Source organism: Sparus aurata, chromosome 13, assembly GCF_900880675.1.
Source record: "Sparus aurata chromosome 13, fSpaAur1.1, whole genome shotgun sequence".
Taxonomy (NCBI): Eukaryota; Metazoa; Chordata; class Actinopteri; order Spariformes; family Sparidae; genus Sparus; species Sparus aurata.
The window spans coordinates 8318414-8344259 of record NC_044199.1 but is presented as its reverse complement, the minus strand read 5'-3'; the positions used below and the strand labels follow the sequence as shown (position 1 = coordinate 8344259).

Here is a 25846-nt window from a genome sequence, read left to right as displayed (position 1 = left end):
ATCCCTCATTCAGACAAAACAGTGTTTACAATTTCAGCAATTTTGATTGGGTAGTAAACTGCTTGGACACTTTATTCCTGCCTTTCCCTTCAGAACAAAATCATTGCAAGAAATCTGTCATTGTATTATTAATGCAGACTCACTGTCAGGGGGGCCACAGGGGGGTCCAGACTCAGAGTTACGGGGGCACTGGCCCCTGTTGGCCCCCCCTTAGAACCGCCCCTGAGAATGTGGTCATAATATCAACTAAACAGATGAAGTCGGGAAACATTTCTTAATCCACAAAACATTCCTGGAGCCTAGAAGCATTCTCCTAAACAACTGGACTAGAGGAGGACTTGTTTGAAGTCGTAGCTAGATGCTCCTGCTCCCTGTCATCTCTGACACTGTCCTATCAATGAAGGCCGAGATAGAAAGAACATAAAATGGCCCCCATACAGCTCATCCAACATGATAAATTCTGAATCTCAGAGCAACCTCGCTTGTTGAGGAGAATGCTGTGAAGCCCCTGAAGTGTTTTGTTGGCTACAACTTTCCGTCAGCATGGTGGCGAGCAGATAAGCACATTTTCCTATTTGATAGGACCTTTTCTTTATAATGACATCTAGTTGTTTATTTAAATCCAAATTATGTTTATTTATAAAGCTGTATTCAGTTGGATCCGACTGTTTAACATGCAAAGCGCAGCCACTGGGAACTTAATAGCTGCTGTATCATTCTCATTTAAACAAGATCCTGGTAATGATCCGATTATAAATTCAGATATTTTTTAAATAACACTCTTTCTAGACCAATAAAACATTTATTTTGAGAATTTTCTAACAGTTGGTCACCGCAGCCACACGGTAATTAAAAATGAGGAGCTCCAGGCGCTGCTTTTGCCAATGGAGACTCTGGGAAGGAACGGGTTGGAACAGACGATCTGGAGGGAGTCAGTAATGAAGAGGGAGGTTTTAACTGAGCAACAAACCTTCTGCAGAACTGAATGAACCGTTTTTTTTAATTCACGACGCTGGCGGCTGAACAAAATTCAACCCGTGGATCTGTACATGTGTATTTGTAAATGTGCTTTGACAGGGTGCAGTCATTCCAATCAGAGGCTGCAAACGGAACGGACATCTGACTATTTTTCTTATTCTAATGTCTTTTATCTTTTCTATTCTTTGCATAAATTAGTTTCCATACATCAGAAACAAAGGGCATTTTAAGTGCCTGCTGTATTCTATAGGTCCCATAATTACATAAAGACGCTTTTAGTAAATAACTTTACATTTAGTTTGGCACAATTTCAGACAAATTTCTCCCAATACTGCTACAATTGACTGAAAAAGGAAAAACCTTACCCGGATCTTCATTCCCAGCATGCAATAACTATATGTTTACCTAAAGACAGTTTACATCTGAACACACCGCTGATTAAAAGGAGTAAAAATAGACGCTTTGTGTAAATTTCAATTCTATAAAATGTTAGTCAAATGTCAAGGTAGGCCTGTAAAACTCTCAAATGTCAGTGTTCAGGCTCAACAGGTGACACCAGGACTAAAAAAAATTGTGAACTGAGTGACGAGAGAGAATTCAAACTGTTTGCTTCTACCATCAAACTGTTTCTGCGGTACAAACGGTACAATTCAAGTCCAGTTTCTACAGCCGCAGGGGGATAATCGGCTTCCTGACTGGGAAGGAAAGAAAGGTAACAGATAACACAAAAGTGACACACTAGGAAAACTATGATTTATTGTTTTTTGTTTTTTTTTTTGAAAAAAGCTTACACTCATTGAGTACAGCAGATAAAATCTCCAAAAGTCATTTTTCGAAACAGTTGTATTTGGAGTACAGAGCTTCAGAATTTTTTTGTTTTTTCACCGATTTTTCTTTACAATTCTACATTTGAATCAAGGTCGAACTGCTAATTTTATAAATTATGTAAAAACCTGATTAACACAAAATCACAGAAGGACTTTAAGGGACATCCAAAAAAAGAAAAAAAAAAAAGAAAAGAAAAAAAGAAATAACATGACGTGAATTTCATGTTACTCACTCTATTATTGTACACAATATACAAACTGGTCCTTTGTATCATTTTCCTCACTTACACATACTGTCTTACTCGGATTAAAAGGTGGAGATAAATAAATAAAAAGGTATCTAAGTATCTCAAAAAAAACGATATGAGGTAAATGAGCATGGAAAGCATGTTAACTCCAATAAAACGAGCAAAAAGCCAAAGCCTGTGACAACATACAAAAGAGGGAGAAAGAAATTCAAGCATGAGATAACTGAACCGATGACCAGACGTTACCAAGAGACCATTTCATACAGTAACTACTTTTTCCAATTAGACTGGTGACAATGTGATCAGAGCACCAACACCGTGCCCTCCTGATACTTAAGAATTTTAAAAAAAAGAAGAAAAAAAAAAAGAAACAATTACAAAACAGATCTCAGCTGGCTCGCTGTATACTGAAACGGAAAAATAATGAGGTGATCTGTGGAGTCGAGATAACTACAGCTAACGACACTCGGGAGGGGAGTTTACAGCAAAAACAACACAGGCAGAAATGAGAGTACGAGTTAACAACTTGGTACGAGGTGGAGTTTGCAGATGTCTTGCAGATAAAAACGCGGCTTCTCCAGTTCTACAAAGAGGAGGAGAGAAAAGACATCAACAATACTGAACATGTAGAGCACGTGGATCAAGAGTGGCTTACACAGGAGCTGAATGTGTCTTACCTTCACCGGTTAGTGCACATTATCTGTGCTTGTCAGAGGATTTATGAGTATGATTGTTAAGGGAAGTGGTAAATTACGCTGACTGAAACATGTAATGGATTACTGATTGTCAGAAGCGTCTTGTTTTTCGAGCTCTGGAAGCATCCAGGCTGCGTCTGTGCTATTAAAAAGGGCGTGATCCAGCACAGCGCATCGTGATGTAGATCAGGACACCCCCCCCCCAAAAATATAATCCGTCTGATTTACACGACAGGAAATGGAAACTTCATTAGCTGCACTTTCTGGAGACAGAAATGAGCCGACAGTTCGATGCTCAAATTAGAAAAAGCTAAGCTGATGACGAGAGAACTAATTATGTTTACAAGCAGGTCTTTGTGGCTGGCCTGTCAGTGCGGCATCGCATCGACTGCAATTTGGAACATTATTGCATCTGAGAGTTTTTAGTGACATATTATAGATACGAATAGAGGCAATTATATCATGATGGTCAAAGGGAAACAAATGTATTGCAGTGAGTGTCTGAAACACTGGAGGACAGCTGGACAACAGTAACTTAAAGTTAATCCCTCCAAAACTCACTAAATTTACATGCACACTAATATTCCTTCAGTTTTGTTTTTATTTTACTCGCACACTGGTCATATGAACAACATGTCTAATTTGGATATTAAGAATGATTATGATTGCATGTCCCGATTTATGGTTTTGACTGCGGTTCGTGACAAACGGCCTCCTGCCTGCTCGGTGTTGCCTAGACAACAGTTTGCAAGGTCGGGCAGACATGATGGCCTCAAAGAAAAGCACACATTACTGGTTGAAGGAAGAAACATACCAACTTTAAAATATCATTAAGACTTGGATGGGGAACGTTTTTTTTATGTGTGCACTAATATGGCAAAAGACAGAACACACACACACAGACACACACACACCTACGAATATGAAAACACTCACATTAAACAGAAGAACACACCCAGAGTTATGATTCAGAAGTCATGTTTAAGGATATTGTTTTTTCTCTTCCTTTCCTCCACTGCTATCCCTCTTCTCTTTCTTTTCAGATTTCTCTTTGTCGTGCCTGGACTCCTGCGACACAGCAACACAGAGACATACGAGTTAAAACAGCAGTCGTAATGAAAATAAAGCATCTACGCATGGAAACGTGCTTTAACTGGAAAGGTTTCTTCAATCAGGTAGAAGAGTGTGCGACGGTGGTACGGGGTGACAAAGTGAGCTGACCTTTTTGCCTCCAGAGGACGTCCGCTCAGGTTTCACAGACTCAGCCTTCTCTTTACTGGAAGATTTGGATCTTTTGCTCTTCTCTTTTTCAGCTGAAAGCGGGGAGTCACAGGAAGGACTTGTGCTCTTGCTGTTTTTAGAGGAATCTGAGGAGAGGGAAACATTTTTTAGCTCTTTGTTTGCGCTGTGCTTGCTAGGTGAACGTCTGCATTTGATTTGTCTGGAAAAAAACATACTGGTTCCGTTCTCGTCCTTTTTTCGTTTGGACTCTTGGTTCGTTTCGCGGTCATTGACGGCGTGGTCCTAAAAGGGAAGCGACAGGACATACAGTACGTTAATGGCAGCAATCATAAATACCGTTTTCAAAAGATGTTAGTCAAGCATTTGGCAACAATAACTTCCATGTAGGAAAATATTTAGTCCATCTCTTGTTGATCCTCCAGGTCCCACTTATTCCCAATAAAAGGAAATAACTGGGTGACCTTTCCAAAAACCCATTTGACAAAGTGCAGCGGTCTTGTTAAATACTGACTCTTTTCCTTTCTTTCCGATCCTTCTCTTCCTTCTTCTCTTTGGATCGGCCTTGTGTGCCGTCTGAATCTTTCTTCTCCGTCTCCCTCTCTCTGCTCTTGGACCGGGCTACTGAATTGTAGTTGGCGTGGTGCTGCGAAGATAATTATACATGAACAGAGCAAGAAAAAAAAACACAAAGTATGTTTATGTTGTCAGGAGGGTGCTTATATCGAGTGTTGGAATCACGACAGATTTAAGGGCCCCGACACACCGGGCAGATGGAAAAAGCAGAGCTGCCGACTGGGCCCTGACGGTGAAAGAAAGCGTTCTGATTGGCTGCTCCGCTCAGGAAATCGGTGAAAGGGAAGAGAACCGACAACAAAGAGGGAAAGTCCTTCGAGCCTGACGCTTAAGTATTCATTAGTTCATCTATTAAGGGATTCTTCTTATATCCTGCAGGTGGCTCCTCGTCAGTGCCATCTGCAGCTTTTTAAACCGAACATATTCTCAGTTAGAGGCTGTATTAACAACAGTGGTGTGTTCTAGTTTTCCTTTGTTAGATAACATATACAGACTGCTGCTCATTGTTTTGGTGGGTAGGTGTAGAATGTATGAGCTAGATGGCCGTGGACGTGTTCAAGTGCAGCTGTCTGGCCAAGACACGGGCGACGTGAGGAGACTCGACAATCAAGCTTTCTTGGCCTCTGGTACTTTGATGTCGGCTTGGTGTGTCTGGGCCCCCAAGTTGTTCTGTTACACATAAATAAACCACATCAGTAACAAAACAAGGGCAAGACGGGGAGGTCTGCAACCAGTATTGATCAAGCTGATTGATTGTGGTAAGAATTTCATGAATAACATCACCGCAGGGGGGCAAAAAAAAAAACCTGACACAAATGAAAGGATGAAGCTTTACTGCAACATTCACTGCAGTTGCATCTATTCAAGCCTAAATGATTTTAACAATTATTACAACATGTTTTGAAGTCCAGTGGTCCTAATGGTACTGGAAGAGTAGTGTTATCTCCAAGTTAAAGCAGGAATACACACTAAAAAAAAGGTAATAAATCCCCGCAGCCTACTGAACTCAAGATGAAAACTAAGTGGAACTATTATTTAATCTGTTATACTCCATGTCAACAGTGTGGGCAACACTTTAGCTTGTATCGCCTTATTTAGCATTTATAAACAGCACGTAAACAAGAGTTAAAAATAGCTTAAAGAAACTATAATGCAGCTGGAAGAATTTGTCATCACCTCCAACTCCTACTCAAACGGGTAATAAATGACAATAAAGTCAAATCAAATTGTGATTGCATAATATTTGTCTTCATCACTTAACACAGGGACTTAAAGTAACAAAGTAAAGTGTTACCAAACACCACATACACAGTATAAGAACAGTGTGTATATAGAGTAATGTGGGAGTGTTTCCATCTTCTGATCAGAATATGATTCTCAGCAGGCACATGCTGATCAGTGACTGATGTTTTTCAAAATAACAGAGCATTCAGTGAAACATTTCACCCCTGACAGTTTTTACAGTACACAACCTGCTACGACTTCATATTTCATCGTTTCATATCAGTGACTCACAGAGACAGTGATCGACAGACAGAAGTGCAGGGTGCAGATGGTACAAACATATCCACATACACACAAGTCTGGAGTGGCGGCCTCTATCAAATATCAGCTCGCAGGTGAAAACGCCAATTACTGCGATCACTTTATTCCATCTGTGCTTCATTTAACTCAATTAAAGCTCTGGTTGGTAAGATATTCTAGAAGCATTTTTTGTTGTCATATTTCTAGGAATTCTTTTAAAGATCTTGACAGCCAGCAATAAATCAAATGCGGTGACAAATAAAAGAAAGAAAAAGAAAAAATAGATTCCAGTATGTGCAGCTGTCAAAGGCCTCTGATAAACCCAAGTGACTGAGAGGCTCCCTGTCTCGCTCTGCCAGGGCTGGGTGGCATACTGAGCCCAAGGTATGTTCGCAACAGCAATTTTCGAGTCAAGCTAAAAGAGCTTATTGAACGCGGCGACCTAGATGCTAACACATCTTCCTGCTGGCTAGCGAGAGCCAGCGGGCAGCTAGTGTCCGTATAGGCAAGTGGCTCTGGAGGGATTTTTTTTTTTAGGTTGGACAATTTTAGTTTAGTATGCTTCAATCTTACCAACTCCAACTTTAAATTGAGAGCACCTAATGTGATTCAATATAGAGACAAACAAAATGTGATGAGACCCACAACTATGATGATTTTTGTTGTCGACAATGAATTTCTGTCATCAAGTTGCTAACTAACAGAGCTTTAGTTTTTTCTTGTAAAGTTGTGTATGTCCAGATGTGTAAAGTAGATGTGTAACATGTTGCTTCTAGTGAGGAAGCCAGAGCTTGTAGCTTATCCTAAATCATTGTTTTTTTCTTAAATTCCAGCAGACTCCTCACTCATTGGTTAAGTTTACTTGTGCAAGGCAGAAGCTGGTGTACCTGGAGCTGGAGAACCAATTTTCTCAAAAATGGTGTAAAATTAAACAGACATTTTATTGGTCGTGTATTTGTCTCCCTGTCTGCTGAATGTGTAAACAAGTGATTGCTTGCTAACAGGTTTTTGAAGGCGATGGTATGCGAGATGTGGTGTTTTCAGCTTCTCCCACTGCCTTCATGTGGCCCAAAAAAATATACTGATGCAAGCTTGACGGGTCGACTTTGGTAAATGTGACACATGAATCAATCCACTTGTGTGAAAAAATGGACAGATGGAGAAAAGTCATGGACATGTAAAAATGAGTTATTTCTTGTCAGCAGCTGTACACACAACAGATAATCTGTGAGAAGATACAAGAAGCAGAGTCAGTTCAAACCTTGGATGTGGACTCCTTGGGTTCGTTGTTATTGTCCTGTAGGGATGAATGGAGATGACAGATGAGCTGGGAGGGGGTGGGGGTTGGGAGGAGGTTGTCAGACAGCAGTAGAGAGTTGGAAGAAGGGGTGGGGGGGTTGGGGGAGCTGGGGCTGGCCAGACCAACAGCATACTTCTCCCTTCACCTCTGACCTTCAAGGACTAAGGCTTTGACAAGGTTATTACATAGAGGAGAGTTCATAAGCTCAACATCTGGAATGTCAATACTAGGAATAGAAAAACCCTGAGCATATATAAAATTACTGCTAGTCATAGAACTACAGACATGTCTGCAATATCAGGCAGCATAATATAAAAGTCCTACAGCGCAGCTGGTATTCAATACTTCTAAAGTGCAAGTGCTTTGTGTATGTGTTTATGTGTATATGTGTATGTATATATGTGCTTGTTTATATGTGCATGTGTATATGTGCATGTGTATATGTGTATGTGCATTTGTGTATGTGTATGTGTGTGCGTGTGTGCGTGTATTTGTGTACTTGTGTGCCTGTGTGTGCAAAACAAATCACTCAAATCTTGTGTACTTGACTGCATCCCTACATAGGTAACTGTTGCTGTCACTTACAGTTCAGGAATGGATAAGACACAGGGAGCCTATTTCTCTGGTGGAAGGGTAAAATAAAGACCTATCACAAGCTTCCAGTTGTTTGGGCAACGCTCCAGACGATTCAGGCTTCGCCCACTCTTTCCCTCCCTCTCTCTCTTTGTAGGGGCAGGCTTATTTTCCTCTGCATTTTGGCTGATTCAAAACTGCGACATTCATTTTCTCCGTTGATCTCTGTTGCTGGTGGCGCTGATCTCTCATTGACTGCTTGCCAGGAGGTAGTGCGACTGTTGATGCTGATGGCTGGTAGTTGTGGGGACAGCGTTGACGGGGCTGGCAGGACTGACTGGACACGTGTCTTGTGACGTGAAGGTTTGCATGCAGGCCGTTTTAACAAACGGAGATTGGAGGGTGGGCTGATGACTCAGCCGCAGCAGAGATGTGCTCCTACAGTGGAGGGGTTGCTGGACACCATCCGACTCTGCGCTGGTTCCGGGCACGTTGAGGGCAGGGTGAAATACTTTAAATCTTTAACCAGGAATTCTTCTCAGCTTGCAAAAACAGGGAAAATAATCTTGGGCAAGTAGTGAAACACTGCTCTTGTTGTTTTAAAAAAAAAAAAAAAAAAATCTTTGCCATTGGAAAATGCGAAAGCTCTTGATTTGACAAGCCATTTTACTTCAGGTGGATATTATTCTCAAAAAGCAAAAAAATCCACACGGAATATAGAAATGCTTAAAAAATTTCTTTCTTCCCAAGGCACACTGACTGCTTTCATTAATATGAAAATAGATAAATATTTCAATATGAAAATACTCAATATATACAATAATTTCTTGGCTAAGTCCTTGAGGGGTTTCTCCCAATTCTGCAAAATATTATGCTGATGTCCATGGAATGCTTTCCAACTCCCATGGATTCGGTAGGGCTTTCCAGATGTCATGCATGTGCATGTACGACAACTCTCCTTGGTGATCTTCGGGGCTGCTGGAATGTGCAACGGCAGGGAACGCTCCGGCAGATAGAGAAGAAACGGGCACAGCCTTCCTCAAGCCATACTAACCTTAACAGACGAGGAGTGGGACGGAGAAGAGTGACTGTCGAGCTTTCGTCTTTTGTGATCTGTAAAGACAGGAAAAGGGAAATGTGTGTTTAATCGAGCTGCACCATTCAACCTTAAAGAGATGCTTTCATGTATCAAGTTGAAATGAGCCGTGTGGACAACGCTGAAGTATAACAGACAACCAGAAGGGCTCCTTACCCCTCTCAGATTCGGCTGACTCCGATCTGGGAACTGGTGACTTGAGGGACCCGGCCACAGCGCTCCTGTCTCCTTTCTCCTTGCTCTTGGACTCCTTGATGGCCTCGCGCTCCCTGGACGGCTCTGCAGGCTCCCCGTTGCCGGCTTTGGCCTTGTCGTCTTTGCTGCTCTTCTCCTCGGCCTTCGCTTTCTCCCTCTCTGCCTTGGGGGTCTTCTCCTTACCCTCGCGTGCCGCCCGCTCCTCCTTCCCTGCTCTCTCGTCTCTCTGCTTCTCCCGGCGGTTCTCTGCCTTTGTCTCTGGAGTGCTGCCTGGTGTCTTTTCCTTCTTCTCTTTTTTCTCCTTCCCGCTCTTCTCCTTGTCGTCCCGGTCTTTTACAGCTTTGGTGCTACGAAAGAGAAATATTTTTTTCCTTTTTTAAAACTCTGATCTATTAAATCATAAACTTACAGTCGATACCAACTTGAAGTAGAGCTGGACACAATAATGTTACTCATGTTGAGTTCTGAAGCATTGTTTGAGATCTCGAGACGCCTACCTGTTGAGGGCACCGTTCCCATTGCTGGTGGTCACTTTGGCCGCTGCACTGTTGGCTTTGTTCACTGGCTTTGTGGTCCCCTGAGATTTATCTTTGCCCCGATCTGCATTTAGAAAAAAAACCAAAAAGTATTTTTTAACATTAATCAAGTGCATTTTATGATCTGTAGTGTCACTGAAGAGTTTAACCAACTGGTAATTAATATTTCAGTTGCTCTGTTTCTCTGAAACCAAACACTATCGAGGGGAAAATATTGCACAAAATATATTGAAAAAAAAATCTTTGACAGAGTGATTTAGCAACGGCACATTAGATGAAAATAATGCTCAAGGCTAAATCTAAAACAGTACAATAATGTGCATGGTTCCTTACTTATGAATGAATAAAATACTCCAGCATTGCATTTAAAACAGCCTTGCTGTGATCCAAACCACTTACCGCCATCCTCTGACGTCCCCTCATCCGTCTTGCTCGTGCTGGTAGCAGGCTTGCCTGTGCTGCCGGGGCCGTTCTGTTGACTGGCAGGGGTGGCACTGCGCGCCGGCTGCTCCTTGTGGTGAAACTCATTCTCAGGGACCATGTGCACCTTCTGGCTTTTCAACCGACCTGAATAACTGTAAGACGCATAAAGAGTTTGCACAGGGCAAGATACAAAAAACACGCAAAAAAAACCCAACTTCTGAGTGCCACACAGTGTAAACAAAAGTAACCCACTTTCCCTGCAATTACAAAACGGCTGCAGTCTTTGCTATAAATAAACACAAGCATGGGCACTTGTAAGTGATGGTAAGCAAGTACAGACTTCGCTTAGAATGGATTTTGATTCAAGTCAATTGTTACCGCCTGAAGAAGAAAAACAAACTGTCGCACATTTCCACTCTAGACAGAAAAATACAGTGCAGTGACCATCTGGCAAATTGTTAGAACCTTCCTCAGCCTGTCTAATCAACCCTTTTCACCACAAAGCTAAAACAAGTGAGTTATTGACACAAAAGCAGATCTCAAGATAAAAATACAATAAAAAACTATATAACAGGGGCTACACTCCTCTTTACTCAGGACCTATCTTCTCATGTTTCCGGAATATTACCACACTTTGTATAACACATGTCAACTGTATGCTCCACAGAGAGCGGTACAGCACACAATGCTGTGTTACCCCATTGCTAAGGCATAGAGGTCTGGCCTCTTGTCCTTCTCCTCGAGGCAGATCTTGTGGACACGGCACTCCAGCGCTTGGCCCAGGTTCAGGACCTTGGGGTAGCAGGGCAGGATCTTGGTGAGCACGATAAGAATATTCCGGATGTGGGTGTAATCTCCTGTCTCCAGACAGTGAACCGAAGCCTGGATAGAGCAGAGTTTGAGGACATGATCAGACAGTTACACAACATGTAATGGAGCCTGATGACTTATGTTGAAGGAGGGCAGCTCACTTTAGTCAGCATGTAGTGCCACTTGTGCACCACATGCCTGAAGTTCTCATAATCTAGCTGGTCCGCTTTGTTCCCTCCATCGAAGCCTGTGGCTCTGAAGATGGTCAGGAAGCCGGGGTAATTAACGCACTCCTACAACCACACAAAAAGAGGAGATGGGTTTAATGGCCACTCGTCTTATCTCAAGATGCTTCAGACAAATACATGTAAATGGGGAAGAGAAGGTAAAAGTGGACACCTTCTCATAGGTTGCACGGTCGCTATGCCAACGGGTCACAGTCTCCAGCATGCAGCAGAGGAAACGTCCATAGCGGTGAGACTCATTCTCCGTACAGCTGGCCACAGTGTAAATGATAGCAGAGAACACCTGCAGAGAGATCCAATGATTCAGATGACGCGTGTGAAGAAGCTACACAGTGCAAGAATCGTTCCAGATGGTCAAAGCTTTGATGCTCAATTTGAAAAAAAAAAAAAAAAAAAAAAAAAAAGGTTTTAATTGTCCGGAAGTTATTAAACATCCCTATACAGCTTTAAATTGATGGTGCATGTGGATTTTGACACGCATTTAATCTAGAGTGTAATTCTACTAAATATTTCCACAACCTTTTTGCTGACTGGGCCAAATTAGAGAATTCATTATCCACATTACTAATGTTAATTATTTTTCTTCGAAGGCACGTTGTAGCTTTAAGAAGACTGCTATAGAAATGTAGAATGATTTATTATCATCATCTCAAGTATATACGAATGTCTTACCCTGTCGTAGCACAGGAGGGTGCAGAAGTTGGGTGTTTTCTGCTGGTGGACCAGCTCAACAAAGCGGGCACAGTACACAGCATCGATAGAAGAGAAGATGCAGCGAGGGAACAGACAGAGCTGCAGGAACTTTGTTATGGTCTCGTTCTTTGTCGATTCTGTAAGTAAACATTAAAAGTTTTGTTAGTAATGTAAACATACGGAAATAAACATTAAAATGTCCTCAAATAATGATGCTGTGATCAGTCATATTGTGTCTACATGGAGTTAAAACTGAATTAAGTTCCTTATATCATTTGGGAGAGACATTTTTTTGTCTATTTCCTTTCAAGTTTTTAAAAATCAGTCACACTAAATGGATCCACTTTGTTCTTCTTCTTTTGATACTTACTTGCCAACAACCAGTTGTCTTTCTCCAGTTTGAGGCGGTGGAGAACCCTTTGGACGTGCTCCAGCTGCTTCTTTTCCTCCTCCTGCAGTTTTTCCTGCAGGGCAGTGCAGCGTTCCTTCTCTTTCTTTTTCTTGTTCAAGGGCTACATGAAAGGAAACCACAAAAAAGATTCACACTACTAAAGACGCACAACACTGGCAGCTTAGTTTAGCATAGAGTCGTGTGCTTCTCTGCATTAGCTGCATTCTGTGAACTGCACAGGGTCACTACATGCAGTTATTGTAACTTTTTGCATCAGTTAAGTGTAAAATGTAAAAATGGTCCCGAGTGCTGTTTAGCAATAGCTGTGGTCCATCTACTCACTATCTCCGGGTTCTCCTCGATGGCTTTGATCTGGACCTTGAGCTTGTTGACCTCACGTTCGTACGCCGAATGTGGAACTGCCAGGTCGTACATGGTGAGCGACCAGAAGGTGGCGTAGAATTGAGGGCGAAGGTCGTCCCAAACCCTGGCCGGATGGAGGGACACCACAGCCTCGTGCACTGGCGTCATCACCTGTTCACAGGCTGCCACATACTTGTGTACCTTCTGCTGCTGCTTGTTGCCCTTCTCTGCTTTCTTCAGCTCATCATACTTAGACTGTGAAGAAAAAGCATTAAAGATTTGAATTTGAATTTCTGCCTTTGAATACAGGCAGCTTTAAAACATTTTCAAACATCTTTAAGCCCTCCTTTTCTAGTTTCTGTTCCAACATTGGGGATCAGCTTTAACGCAGCTGAAACACTGCTCCATTTAAGTAGCATCAGAAATTGTGCCAAGTCAACCTACACCGGCTCCGATGTTCAAAATGGGGGATGCAGAATGCTGTAAATGTATCATCATCACACAATTCTAAAATAAAAAAAACAAATCATTCTCTAATGTTAACGACACCGAAAAGCCCACTCACCAAAATCTGATGGGCGTACATTGGGCGAGACAGGAAGAAGGCAGCATCATGTGGCGTGTGGAACTGGTTACAAAGGATGTCAATGGAGGGGACCCGCTTGATGTAGTCCTCTGTGCTTAGGTTGGAGGCCAGAAAGCCGCCAAACTGCACCAACGTGTCATGACACTGCAGGAATACAAATGATTATTTCAGATAAACAAATTCAAAGATATAACAGCTGAATAGGGCTGCCCCATAAATCGAATTTTCATCGTCATCGCAATATGAAAATATGCGATAAACACATCGCAAAAGACTGCCTGACACGCGATAAATAAGAAAAATTATTTTGTTTGCATGCGCCATGCATGCACCTTGAGCATGCTAACATTAAGCCTATCAGACAGAGCCCTGGATACAAGATGAAGCCCCAGCTAGCCGTTAGCTACCCTGACAAAATGAATCAGCATCAGTTTGGTGGTGATTGCCAGGTTATGATGGCTGAGGGAGGAGAGAAAAGCCATGTAAATGTGGTCGACGAAGACCTTGTGGTGACAAGAAACAGCACTTCTGCGATATGGACTTATTTTGGATTCAGGAGAGACGACGTGTTACAAACACAGGTACAGTGTAAAAAATGCCGAGCAGATGCTGCAACTTCTAGAGGAAACACAACCTCCATCACCACCTGCAATACAACCATAAAGACCTACACCAACAATTCAAAACTAATGTTGGCCATCATTTACTGTATAGTTAATAATATGTAAACTTCAATATTCGCTTATTTATCGTAAGTTATATCGTCAACGCAATATTGAACAGTGTTATTGTACATCGTAGATTTTCCTCATATCGTGCAGGCCTACTGCTGAAATAAATTTAAGCAATATGTTGATATATTGACAGTGAGTATGTACCTGGTCATAGAGGTGGCCAACAAGTTTGAGATGTTTCTCTCCACCTTCTAAGAAAACCACTCCATTCCGTTGCTGGGCCATTAGTAAACACAGTGGCAAGGCCAATTCATGGTCCAGCAGCACGTCCTTCAGACGTTGTGACGACTTCTTAGTGTTCCTGATCTGGCCGAAGTAGCCACCCTGTTGAGAGATGACGATGACCATCAGCTCAGTTGCATCATTAATTAACACAAGTTTTGACAAGAGGTTGCATTAGGAAATGACGACTATACTTGAATCTACGTACCTCAGCTTTGAGTTGCTCCCCTCCAGTCATGGCCTCTAACTGCTCTGAGGTCATCTCATCTGTGATCTCGATGCCAGCCATTTTCTGCACTACCTCTTTCAGTATCAGCAGGTCAAAACTGCAGGGAGAGAAAGGATGTTTACAAAAGGCACATTTTCATGAAGCATTGGTTTGCTTAATTCAACAGGCCAATACAGTGATTACATAGAGTTTCACCCCTGCAAACCAGTCACACTGTTGTAATTTGGATCAAACCCACCTCTTCCCTGCTTTAAGCTGATTGGTGACATACTGAAGAAGGCCAGCCAGCTCGATTGGATATTTCCTGAACACGGCTCCACACAGGCTTGCCAGGCCTTGGTTGACAAGCAGAACAGGTGTAGGTTAGACACCAAGTACAACATCAAACAGGTTTCTCTCCTTTTGCATGCATATGAATGATGTGACTGCCGCACAGTGACAGGCCGGTTAACTGAAGCCACATACTTTGAAGCCATGAGGAGATGGTGGTGTCGTCATGCTTCATCTTCTCTTTCTCGGGATTGGCCAGAGCCTCAATGATGCAATCTGAAGACAGAGTTAAGGAGAACAGCATAGAACCCCACTGCCTCCAAGAAAACACACACATGTCTGTTGTTGGCTCAGTAAATAAAGAGGGATCAGTGAAGGATACAGGCCAAGACATCATAGTTGAGGGATGTGAGGTATTTCAAGGAGTCCACCACTGGTACAATGAGGTTGTCGTACCACTGAATCTGAGACAGCATCTGATACACAAACAGGAAAGAGGAGGGGATAAAATAACTATAAAGGATATACAGTATATTCTACCTGGCTCGATGCCTTTACCTCCATGGGTGGCTAAACAAATCTGCTCAAGTCATCCTTGTGTTACATGTTCATAAACGCTTTAACATCTACACATCAGGGGAGTGGTAGAGATGTGCAAAAATGCAAATGACTTCTATATTGTAATTGCAAACATTAAGCCAATAAAAAAAATACAGAATAGTAGGAAATAGTGGGTAAGAATAAATTATAGCCCCCTCCCTTAGCAACCCATCCAGATTAAAATGTTTCAAATGTTTCTATCGATTCATTTTCTGCAAAAGGAGGAAGAATGTTATTGTTATGCTAAAATGACTGCAAATGCATCATACCAAAGTATACCAAGTGATTCTTTTTTGTCAGTGCCGCGGGAAAAGCCGCCCCAATTTCTTGAGTTTTTACCAAGTGGCTTTTACTTTGATTCATGAATGTGTGATTTGTAAGCAGAGCTCTAGGTGTAAACAATTCCCAGAGCAGATGCTACTGCAAAGGTCAGAAAAATGAGATGGAAAAGGGGGGGTGGACTGGTATAAGGAGCATCCACCTGAATATCATTTAAAAATTAGACTAAAGCATGATGAAATAATCAAAGCAAAACACACTCACATAATCAAAGAGGATGGTGGGATTGCTATGGCTCAACTTGCCAATCTGCCTTCCAGATTGTTTCACATTCTCTTTGGTCAACCGCCTAGGGAGGGGGAGAAAGCACAAGACAGGAAACAGTGGATTAAAAACACAAGACAACGCAAAGAGTGCTGTTAGCAAAGACTGTCACTTCTGAGAGCTTCACAGCGATTGGAAAACGCTTTTATGGTTGTCAGCTTAAGATAAAAGTATTGTCATTTATTTCTTCAACAGCAACACAGTGCCAGAATAATAACTCGAACAGAACAAGAACACAGTATTCCAAGTACCATTATTTTCACTCGTATGCTGTTCACATCTGATTGTTCTTTCAATGCAGCTTAATGTCAAATGTCTGGTGAAAAAGTGAAACATTTAGAACAACTCAGCTCTGCATGTTTTACTACCATATCTTATAATTACTACTGAGTGACATCTAATGAATATCCTAAACTGTGCTATGTTTAAGGCTTAAACCTAAACATTACACCATCAGTGGCTTTATGAATGAATATTAGAGAAAAAAAAGGATAGTAATAGCAAATATTAACAGTCTTTGTCATTCAATGGAATCTGCTCCTGATGAACTAACAAATGACGTGGGTGCTGTATTGAAGAAGAATCAGTGGCACGGATTAAAGATAGTGATGATGATCTGATTGGTAGTGAACTTCTGCTGACGGTGTGATGTGCTCAAAACCCTAGTGACTTCCCAAAAATGATGTTCTGGTTTTGTGGGAAGCTGGGAAAATGCACTGCGGTATGTGTTGAAAACAAGATAAAATGTGCTGGCAAACTGCAAAAAGACTCAACTTGAAATGAATGGGAAAAGGCTCCCCATTTATTTAAGGTTTACTTTATCTTTTCCAAATAAAGCAACAGTCTGCAGAGAAAAAAGCAGGACTGAACAGTATGAGCTGTGAGAATGAATGGCTACACATTTCAAATAACCACATACACAATGAGGAACATGCAGTCTACAGGGACACACTACTGCCCCGGAGTTTGGACTGAAGACAGCAAAAGTCAGCCAGAGGTAAAAAGACAGATGATTGCACAGCCATGGTACACTGGGTGCTGCAAAGAAACTTACTTCATAATGTATTTGGCTCTTTCCACAGTTTGCGCTTTGACTTTGACCAACAGGGGATGGCTGGAATAGGTCTCATTCTTCCATTGTCCATATAACCGGTACCTGAAGGACAACAGATTGAGGAAGCACATTTGAAATGCTAGTTTAGCTCAGTAGCACTCAGAATAAATTATAACATAAAATGGGCAATACAACAAGTACAATCTCACAGCTGTAAAAACCTACAAACGTGACAAAGCAAGCTTTAAGGAAACATGTTTAACATAATCTTAAGAAGTCTCCTTACAAAGCTTGCAATTCAAAACAGTCCTTGAATAGTAAACCACCACTTCCTGTCCAGCATTATGTGAAACTGCTGTTGTGTGTGACTATTTGCCAGATAGTCAGAGTCAGTTCCACCTTATTTGCATTCAGCTTTCCAGTTCAATAAAAGAAAGGTCTGCTTCTTAATGGTAGACTTGAAAATTAAGTAAGTAATTTGCTGTTTGTCATACTTGGAGCAGACGGTGTCGAGGCATATTCAAAAAGCCGCTCAAGGTGCATCAACAAATTCAGCACAAATAGAAACCCCACAGTACAATACCCTGACACAGCAGAGTATAAATGAACTGAGCTACTTGTGCATATTCAGTTTGTTCCAAATTCTTTCTTTGACAGTGACAGAACAGTTTGCTGTACAAGACAGTGAATTGCTCCACAAAGTGCTATTGTGTTCAGTTACTAAAGAAGGTGCATTATTAGCAGCGACAAACTGACACAGACAACTAAAGTAAAACAAAACCTTTGGGAGTGTGGAGTTGTCACTGCTCATCAGCAGTGTGCCAGATTATTCCAACAAAAGGCTCTAAAAATAAAACTCTGGCATTATTCAGGAGTGGAGAAGATGGTTTGTTGAAAAGAAAAATGCATTTTAAACAATCAAGTGCAGCTTGAGATTTTTTTCGATCATCTGAGATACTCTTTGCTCGCCAGCTAGTAAACACTATCCTGGAGCTCCGCCTGAGGGTGTACGATCCGACAACTCAATTAAACACTGAAGCATGTAGGGTGTGTTTGTATCACCTGTGCTGGTAGGGAAAGAGTTTGAAGAGACCCCACAGTTCCTCGGACATGCAAGCGTTACACTCCATCAGAGAGATGGAGGGGAGTAGCACCTGGTCTGCAATGCTCAGGAAACAGCTCAATAGTGTATCCTGCAAGGAACACACAAACAACTTAAAGGTCCTCGCAGTAACATGCATTACAGAAATTAACTAGAAGATCCATTAAAACAAAATGTGCTTTCACTTGTTTAAATGTTGATCTACAGAATAGTCATACAGTCACAATCAAAGTCATAAGTTGTGTACATACCATTTTGTCTTTGACATCTGCCCTGCAATCATTTTGGTGCTAAGAGACAAAGAGGAGGCAAAATAAGATTAGGATGTGGTGAAGATGCAGTTATGTTAAAGTCTAAGGTTTTTGTTTTTGTTTGTTTTTTTACCTCTTTCATGAAGCCCTTGCCCAGACGAATTATCTTGGCAAAGAGGATAGGGTCGTGGGAGAGGTGAGGTCCCAGATAGCCGAGCATGCTGAACGTGTCCCTGCGTAGGTCCTCAAAGGTCTCTGCAGGCCGAGGGGCCCGCTTGTTCCTCAGTGGATGCAGAACACATCCCCTCGCCCCTTTTGGGAGGCCAGCCCTGTGAGGAACAGACCACCGAGTGATTTTTTTGGGATTTATTTATCCCATTTACTGAACTCCTACGCTTTAAATGTTGGAATTAAGAAAAGGGAATTAAATAAATCAGTTCAACTGTGAAATCAGAGGTTTTGTGTGCTACACATAGTGGGCAGTAAGTGAAACATGGAAAAATCAGCACCTTCTGTAAAGAGGCTCCACAGTCAGGTGCACGAGCTGGCAGAGGGCCAGTGCGATGGCCTTGTGAGAAGTAGCATAGAAGGAAGGCATTTGGTCCATAATACTCTGGGCATGGTGCCAGTCTCCAATTCTAAGCAGCGCTTCCAAAAGACCGAGCTTCTGGTTATCAGGTGGCTGTGGGTACAGAACAGAGCAGAAATTGAGAATCTGTGTGTTATTAAATACGCTCAAATTCATTCAGTCGAGCGGAGCAGTGGCAAATAAAGTACAGTGATGTGTATTCTCAATCTTTTCTATATAACGACATCATGTTTTGAAGGCTAAAAATATCAGTGTGGGTTAAACTATGATGCGGTATTTGAGACAATTCTGACGGAAAAATGTAAACGCACTGATTCATGAGTCGTTAAAAATGCAAGTTGGTTTATTTGGTGATCAACCTCAACACTCAACAGCTATGATCTGACAATGACTTAACCCTCTGGGGCAGCAGCCAATGTTATGGGGTTTCCATTGTTACCAGCAGATATCCAGATAAAGGATATCTGGGCCAAGACCTCCTCTTCCGCGAGCCAGTAATTCACAAGACGGGAGTGGGAGTTGAGTGACGACAAATCTCTAATAAGGGATTTGTCATTATGAATGCAGGTAAAATTGAATAAAGTGATTAAACTGATTGCAGAAGGGGTTGGAGACTGCATTTCAGCCTACATGTGCCACAAAGCATGCCTTACCTGCATGCAATCAAAGCCCACTCCAACATGGTCAATACTACTCAGACCAATCCTCTCATCTCTCAACAGTCGTCTACAATTACACCATTCTTCACAACAGCCTTGTATTTACAAATAGTTCGATACCTTCTCATTCTTCTCCTCCTCCTTTTCTTTGTCCTTCTCTTTGTCTTCATTTTTCTCTGAGGGCAACACAACCATGACCAGCTTGCGGGCGATCTGCTTAGCCTCAGAGATGTCCCGTTTGTGTTCCTCTACGATGGCGGCATCTAGTGGCATAAGCTGGAATGACAGCAAGGCACAAAAGAGATCAGTTTTCAGTCTGGGGGCAAATTAGATGCTTCCTGCATTTAAACACATCATAGGTTAGAGGGAAATTGAGCAGGGATATCTTTTATTGTGATAATTTGCTGGAGTCTAGCTGTTCCATCCACTTACATGTACGTAGAGATCTTCCAGCTCGATCAGGTTGTGGTGAAGCAGAGCAGCAGCAATGTGGTAAAGTGACTTGGGGGTTTCCTCATTGGGCTCCTGAATTAAAGACACAGGAAAATAAAATGAGATCGATATCACTTAAATCAAACATACACAATCAACCACAACTTGCAACTATGGATACCTGTTCATTGGAAGAAAAGCCCTTACAAGCACACTAGAAAACATATCAACAGGCTACAAAATGAATATGTTCTCCTATGGATTTACCTGCTTGTTGGTACATTTAAATTATCGGACACATTCAAGATTTCACTGCCTATGGTAACACTTTCTCTAAATTCTCACCTGGTAGAATTTGAACTTAAATCCCAGGATGTGGCAAAGGGTGAGTGGCTCACACATGTAGGACTTGATGAGAGACAGGAAAAACTCATCTTGGTCCGATCGGCTCTCATACACCTCCAGGATTATGTCCAAAACACGGTTAGGATCCAGGTTGAAACATCCTGCAGGCAGGAGAAACAGGAGGACTGAGCAGGCATCGGATACACACAAAGATAACAGCTTTTAAGAAAGAGTCACAAGGGGATTTAAGAATAACATGTCGTAGTTAAGAGACCAGAATATAAAATGAATACCAGAATAAATAAGATAGAGAAAAACCTAAATAGAGCTTTAGTTCTTTAGTTCAACATTCAATCCAGTCACCCTGAAAGAGACTTGTTTGGTACCTATGAGGGACTTGATGCTCTCCAGGACAAGGTGGCTGGTGATGTTGCCGGAGAGGTCTTGGCCCAGCTCGGTGATTAGTTTGGCATAGCCCTCATTCTCCTCCCTTAGCAAGTTAAACTTTTGTTGCTTGTAACTGTGAAGAGAGTAAAAAAATGACGCAAATATTATATCCCCGTTATGAGGCAGTACACTGAAATACACCTTTTCTATTCATGTGTGTCTACATTTCTACTAAACTGTGTGCCGTACTTACAATAGTTTAGTCTTGATTTTTACAATCTTCTGATTGAACTGGTGGGCTTGTTTTATAAGCCCAAGAGATTCAAGGGTTTCTGGATCCAGCCTCTCTTTCAGGATGGCCTCTGGAACAAAACACTGAAGAAAATTGTTTTGAATTAGTCAATTAATTCATTTTAGTAGTTAGTTAGTAGATAACGGACCTGAATATCACCTATTCATCTGCACCAATAGAAAATACAGTGCTAATCAAAGTCAAATTCTAAAACATCGACTACGCTATGACACATTATGGACAATGACAATGTTTGAGCATATACAGTTACTGGGCAGCAATAGTGGCAATGAAAGTGAAATTTAATTCATAGTTCATTTGAGTAGAAATTAGTCAATTTCTCATACTTCGAAAGTACAAACTCCTTTCTTTAGTCCATGCAAGAATGATACACTTCAGACTATAATGCATTACGGTATCATGACCTACCAAACATGCGCCCACCAGCTGTGTGTAATGGTCACGTTTATTTTTTTCTTCCAGCGCACCAGTCTCTAAATCTGTGAAAAATATGGTGTAGAAATAACATTTTTTATTATTATAATATAAAATACTATATTTGAATTAATGTAAACGCAGTGCTTTAGATACAATGACTCAATGCGTAAAATAAAAACTCAAACTTACCTAGTATACTGAACACATCGGCTAAAATTGATGGCATGTCATCTCGAAGTTCCTGAAAAGCGAAACAAATGTTTGAACTGGAAAAATATCTACAACATCACAAGTCATCATCGAATCAACCTCTGTACTCAAAATAACAAATTTTTTTGGTAAGCAATGCCTTTCAACATTTTAATAACAATGTCTGATAGCTTATATGCCACACAATGGTCATTCTGAGAGAACATTGAAACATGACGTGCCTTAACAAACGAGTGCAAAGTCATGGCATTAAGAATAAATCAACCTTAGCCCAGGAAGCAATAAGACAAAAATTATACAAAATTATACATCCAAAAGGTGTCAGAAAATAAAAGAAATGCAATTTCTATGCAGAAACCGAACATGGAGGAATGAAAAAAAGGTAATGAAGAACAAAAGGGTTGCATCTTTTTTTACTTCACAGCACAGACGCTGCTTTGTGTTTGTATTGGTTTAACTCTCAAGTGAAAAACATTTTTAAAAGGTTTTATACCATCATGTCCCCAAGGACGCTGGCGACAAGATCCAGCTTGAGGTTCCCCTGTACAACCTGCCAGCAGAGCTCATATAAGGCTGCCTGTATATCTGGAGGTGCAAAAAGACAAAATCCATTTTAGACTGAGCTTAAATCAGACATGCAGGAGGGATCAGATGAGCATCGCTGGAGCTGGGACTGCTAATAGATTAATGGATAATTATCAACAATACCATGTAATGCTTGTTTGTTTTCTGATAACCCGTTCAAAACATTTCAGTTTGCATTCACACACGTTGTGCAACAACAAAGCCACAGTGACATTCATCAACTTATCACACTGGAGCAAACACACTGGCATGACGGGGCTGTCGGCAAGTTGAAGCTTGACTGAATGATGTTATATAGCAGATAATGTTCAACTGAGATTTGTTTAAGATGTACCTGTGTTTGGTTTTAATGATAAATGCTTTGCTGTTTCCCACTGGCACAAAAAAGCAACATGATACAAATGAATGTCAACATTTATCTGTTAAAGATCAAATCTGTAAGATAGTTGATCAGTGAGTCTCTCTCCCAAATCGTCACATACTGACATTTGGGTTGGTAGAACAAGCCGGCCAACAACCCAAAGCCCATCGGTATTTAATGAAGTGGGAATGAGACTCAACACTGACATCGTCACAACCTCACATTAATATTTTGTCTCCCTTTCCATAGTAAACATTTCAACTATAAATTGACTAGAGAGCATTACTTTCAGTTTCGCTGGCATATACAGTATACTACACATTTTGATTGAAGATTGGAAAATCACTTTTAAATATTTCCTTTTCTTACATTGTGGATCAGTTCAAACTACAGCAGTATTTATGATCAATGTGTGTATAAACATGGAGCTTAAATACATCCACAGGTAATAAAATGTGAAGGAATAACAGAACTGAGGTGATTCTCAACTTACCTCTAATCTCACTTCCATGATCGGTTTTCTCGGTGAGATCTTTGCAGAGTTGTACGCTATGAAGTAAAAAGACAAAATTCTGGTCAGCTTGGCAGCTTAAACAGGATGATCCATAGCCAGTAAAACTCACTCAAACGGAGCTTTATACAATTTATTCCAACACTAATAATTCACACCCATGAAGAAAAAAAAAATGGCTTTGAAGGTAACACTCAACCACACACTAATATTTTAACATCTGGATTAGCTAGCTCACAGGAAACGTTTCCCCATCTGGGTGTGACCAAAACGACAGAACCAAAGACATAACTCAAGGCTGTCCTCGTTGACATTGTGTTGCCTCAAAGTCTTCCTTTTAAACTTAAATTTGAATGCACCTACAATATACAAGTTGACTGCCTGTGCCACCAAATCAACACGCTCTATCGGTCAGTCAGAGATGTTCAATGGCACTACACTATTCTTTGCACCCCTGGTGTCTCTGACTGTGATTATACCCAAGAGAACGACTGAGTGATATCAGATTGCGCAAACAGATACCATGTCCACAAAAAGCGTTGTGAGCATGTGAAGAAAAGTCACTTCACTTGAGAAACGGTGAACATGTAATAACAATGTGACTCTCTGATTATCAGCACAAGAAAATGCCCTTTTTACTTGCAGCACGCCAGAGAAGTGTCACTGCACAGGACTGCATCCCTGAAGTGACAGGGAGTGTGGAGTGCGTGCAGCCATCAGCGTGAAACCCGGGACTCTCTGATTGGTGGATATTAGACAGTGATTACCAGAAGGACATACACTAGAACATGTTTTTCATGTGGTTGGTGGAAATGAAAATATCTTCTATATTTTTTCTTACTGATCAAATTATGCACTTTTTGTGGCTGCTGGATTGACCGCGGCTTGACAGTTTCATCTCAGCTCTGCACAGCAGCTCAGATCACATTAAATATTAAATGTTTCACAGTCAATCCACAGGAGGAGGGCTGTACCAGAGACAGCACAGAAACAGAGTAATATGCAGCACATGAGCCTTTTCCTTGAGGGACATTTTAGAAATTGATATTTTGCTGCACTTAATGAAACAATGTTCTAATGTAGTGGCAAAAGAGCCCAAAACACAAGCATCTCACTGCAGGCCTTACTTAGATATGCAAGGCCTACAACTACAGCTAGTAGCTGGAAATACGGATAAGCCTAATGTGTGTCCTGTCTGTACAGGATGGCTACGCTCAAGAAAATGCGTGAAGATCCCATTCAATCAGCATTTACCAATCGAAGAATGATAAAAAAAAAAAAATAATAATAATAAAAAAAGAGCGACCCTATTCTGCCCTAGGCATTGTTGTTGTAGGGGCGAGCTATGGGCTGCCAAGATTAGATGTTTTTTATACTGTGTTCATAAAGTTGATGCTCGCTGTCCAGATATAATCGATTATCACCGATGTATTTGCATTTAGTATGCAAATACATCTTTGACTTAATTAAGCTAGCTACACTTTCAACCAGTCTAAGGAGGGATGTGTGAGCGTCAACCAACCATCTCGCTAAATGTTAGCCGACAAGCTAACGTTATTCTGACCGTTAACACCTCTCCTGCTGGAGGTTACACTTCAGATGAGTAGCTTTATCAAATAAATCACTAATGATGGAACTTTTTTAAATAATTCCAGTCCTCGGCAATTCAAAGATAAATAAGTCAGTCGACATCAAGGATGCTGTAGCTAGCGTTACAGCTAACTTGCTATAACGTTGTGTCAAGTCCCCCAATTTCCCTCCACTTGATTACTACAACTGTTCACGCTCGCAGTACAGTTCCTTTTCGCCAACTGCTCATCAGTTTTATGATGACAGATAACACTGACTAATAGTCTGTATTTTAGAGCCAATTCGCTTTATTTTGAACGCTAGAACGACATCGATGCAACTGGAGAGTGAGCTATATGAATGCTAACTAGCTGAAGCTAGCTTTGAAAGCAACCGTGTTTACAAACGGTCAAGTGGGAGCGTAAGCTAGCCGAACTGCTAGCATGCAGGGAACGTTAGCACGTTATGGCTAGCTGGGTACACTTGAGTAACGACTGCGCTACATAGCGCGGAGTAAATCGACCGCATTCAAATCCAAATGTCAGCTACACGATATGTTTAGAATTTCCAAACAGCGGCGTCAGCTAACGTTAGTGGGCCAGCTGAAGCGGTTTCTAGCTCGCTAACGTTACCGCTTCTGTTAGCCCCAGCTAACACACTTGAAAGACTGGCCTCAAATTCCAAAGCTAACGACATATTTGTTTTATCGGTGAGCTTATATAAGCGGATAACTGATTAACCGCTATAACCTCTGACACCTTGGTGTAGTTCAAATGTACTCACAACTCGTGTTTTCCTGATTTTTCCCAGTTTTTGATCCATTCACCAGGGAGGATAAGTGTCGCCATCTTCCATACACACAGCCCGGATGTCTAAATCATCATGGCACACACAGGGTCAAATGCGGTGGTTAGCTTGCTGCTGCTGCTGCTGCTGCTGCTGCTAGCTCACAGTTGCATGGTGGGACACGGAGGTCTTTCTCCGAGGGGCTTTGTTACTACGGAACTTTGTGTTCTATTCAACGAGTGGCTCCAGATTTCGATGCAGAAAAGCTGTTTATGTGGACTCTTAAAAAATATAAATACAATCAAACACGAGCTACGTT

The 25846-nt window shown here is 41.4% G+C and overlaps 1 protein-coding gene across 4 annotated transcripts; it reads right to left on the bottom strand.

Annotated features, from left to right (window-relative positions):
• Nucleotides 1–1709: 1709 nt before the first annotated feature.
• thoc2 (THO complex 2) lies at nucleotides 1710–25686 on the bottom strand. 4 transcript variants are annotated; one of them, XM_030437617.1, is made up of 39 exons: nucleotides 25525–25681; nucleotides 23155–23210; nucleotides 22209–22300; nucleotides 21695–21746; nucleotides 21497–21567; nucleotides 21029–21150; nucleotides 20775–20908; nucleotides 20389–20549; nucleotides 20044–20136; nucleotides 19732–19887; nucleotides 18873–19045; nucleotides 18497–18692; nucleotides 18364–18402; nucleotides 18073–18203; nucleotides 17011–17112; nucleotides 15897–15981; nucleotides 15136–15229; nucleotides 14949–15029; nucleotides 14722–14818; nucleotides 14463–14580; nucleotides 14177–14356; nucleotides 13278–13442; nucleotides 12692–12967; nucleotides 12329–12470; nucleotides 11938–12095; nucleotides 11420–11548; nucleotides 11182–11313; nucleotides 10908–11092; nucleotides 10187–10362; nucleotides 9749–9851; nucleotides 9213–9598; nucleotides 9015–9073; nucleotides 7349–7384; nucleotides 4502–4633; nucleotides 4206–4272; nucleotides 3970–4115; nucleotides 3740–3816; nucleotides 2731–2777; nucleotides 1710–2636 (listed from the first exon to the last, which is right to left on the bottom strand). In XM_030437617.1, the coding sequence occupies exons 1-38, from the start codon at nucleotides 25587–25589 to the stop codon at nucleotides 2750–2752; spliced, it is 4695 nt and encodes a 1564-aa protein (XP_030293477.1). In that variant the 5' UTR covers nucleotides 25590–25681; the 3' UTR covers nucleotides 1710–2636; nucleotides 2731–2749. The 4 variants fall into 4 exon arrangements, 3 of the variants coding, with proteins under 3 accessions (XP_030293477.1, XP_030293478.1, XP_030293479.1); XM_030437618.1 differs by lacking the exon at nucleotides 2731–2777 and having other exon boundaries at nucleotides 3685–3816; nucleotides 25525–25682; XM_030437619.1 differs by lacking the exon at nucleotides 2731–2777 and having other exon boundaries at nucleotides 3704–3816; nucleotides 25525–25682.
• Nucleotides 25687–25846: the final 160 nt, after the last annotated feature.

Coding starts and splice junctions, on each gene's coding strand:
- thoc2 (XM_030437617.1), bottom strand. CDS start 25,589: ATGGCGACACTTATCCTCCCTGGTGAATGGATCAAAAACTGGGAAAAA. Junction 18,403..18,496: donor GCAAGGGCTTCATGAAAGAG/GTAAAAAAACAA, acceptor TTTGTCTCTTAG/CACCAAAATGATTGCAGGGC. Junction 17,113..18,072: donor CTCTTTCCCTACCAGCACAG/GTGATACAAACA, acceptor GTTGTCCTTCAG/GTACCGGTTATATGGACAAT.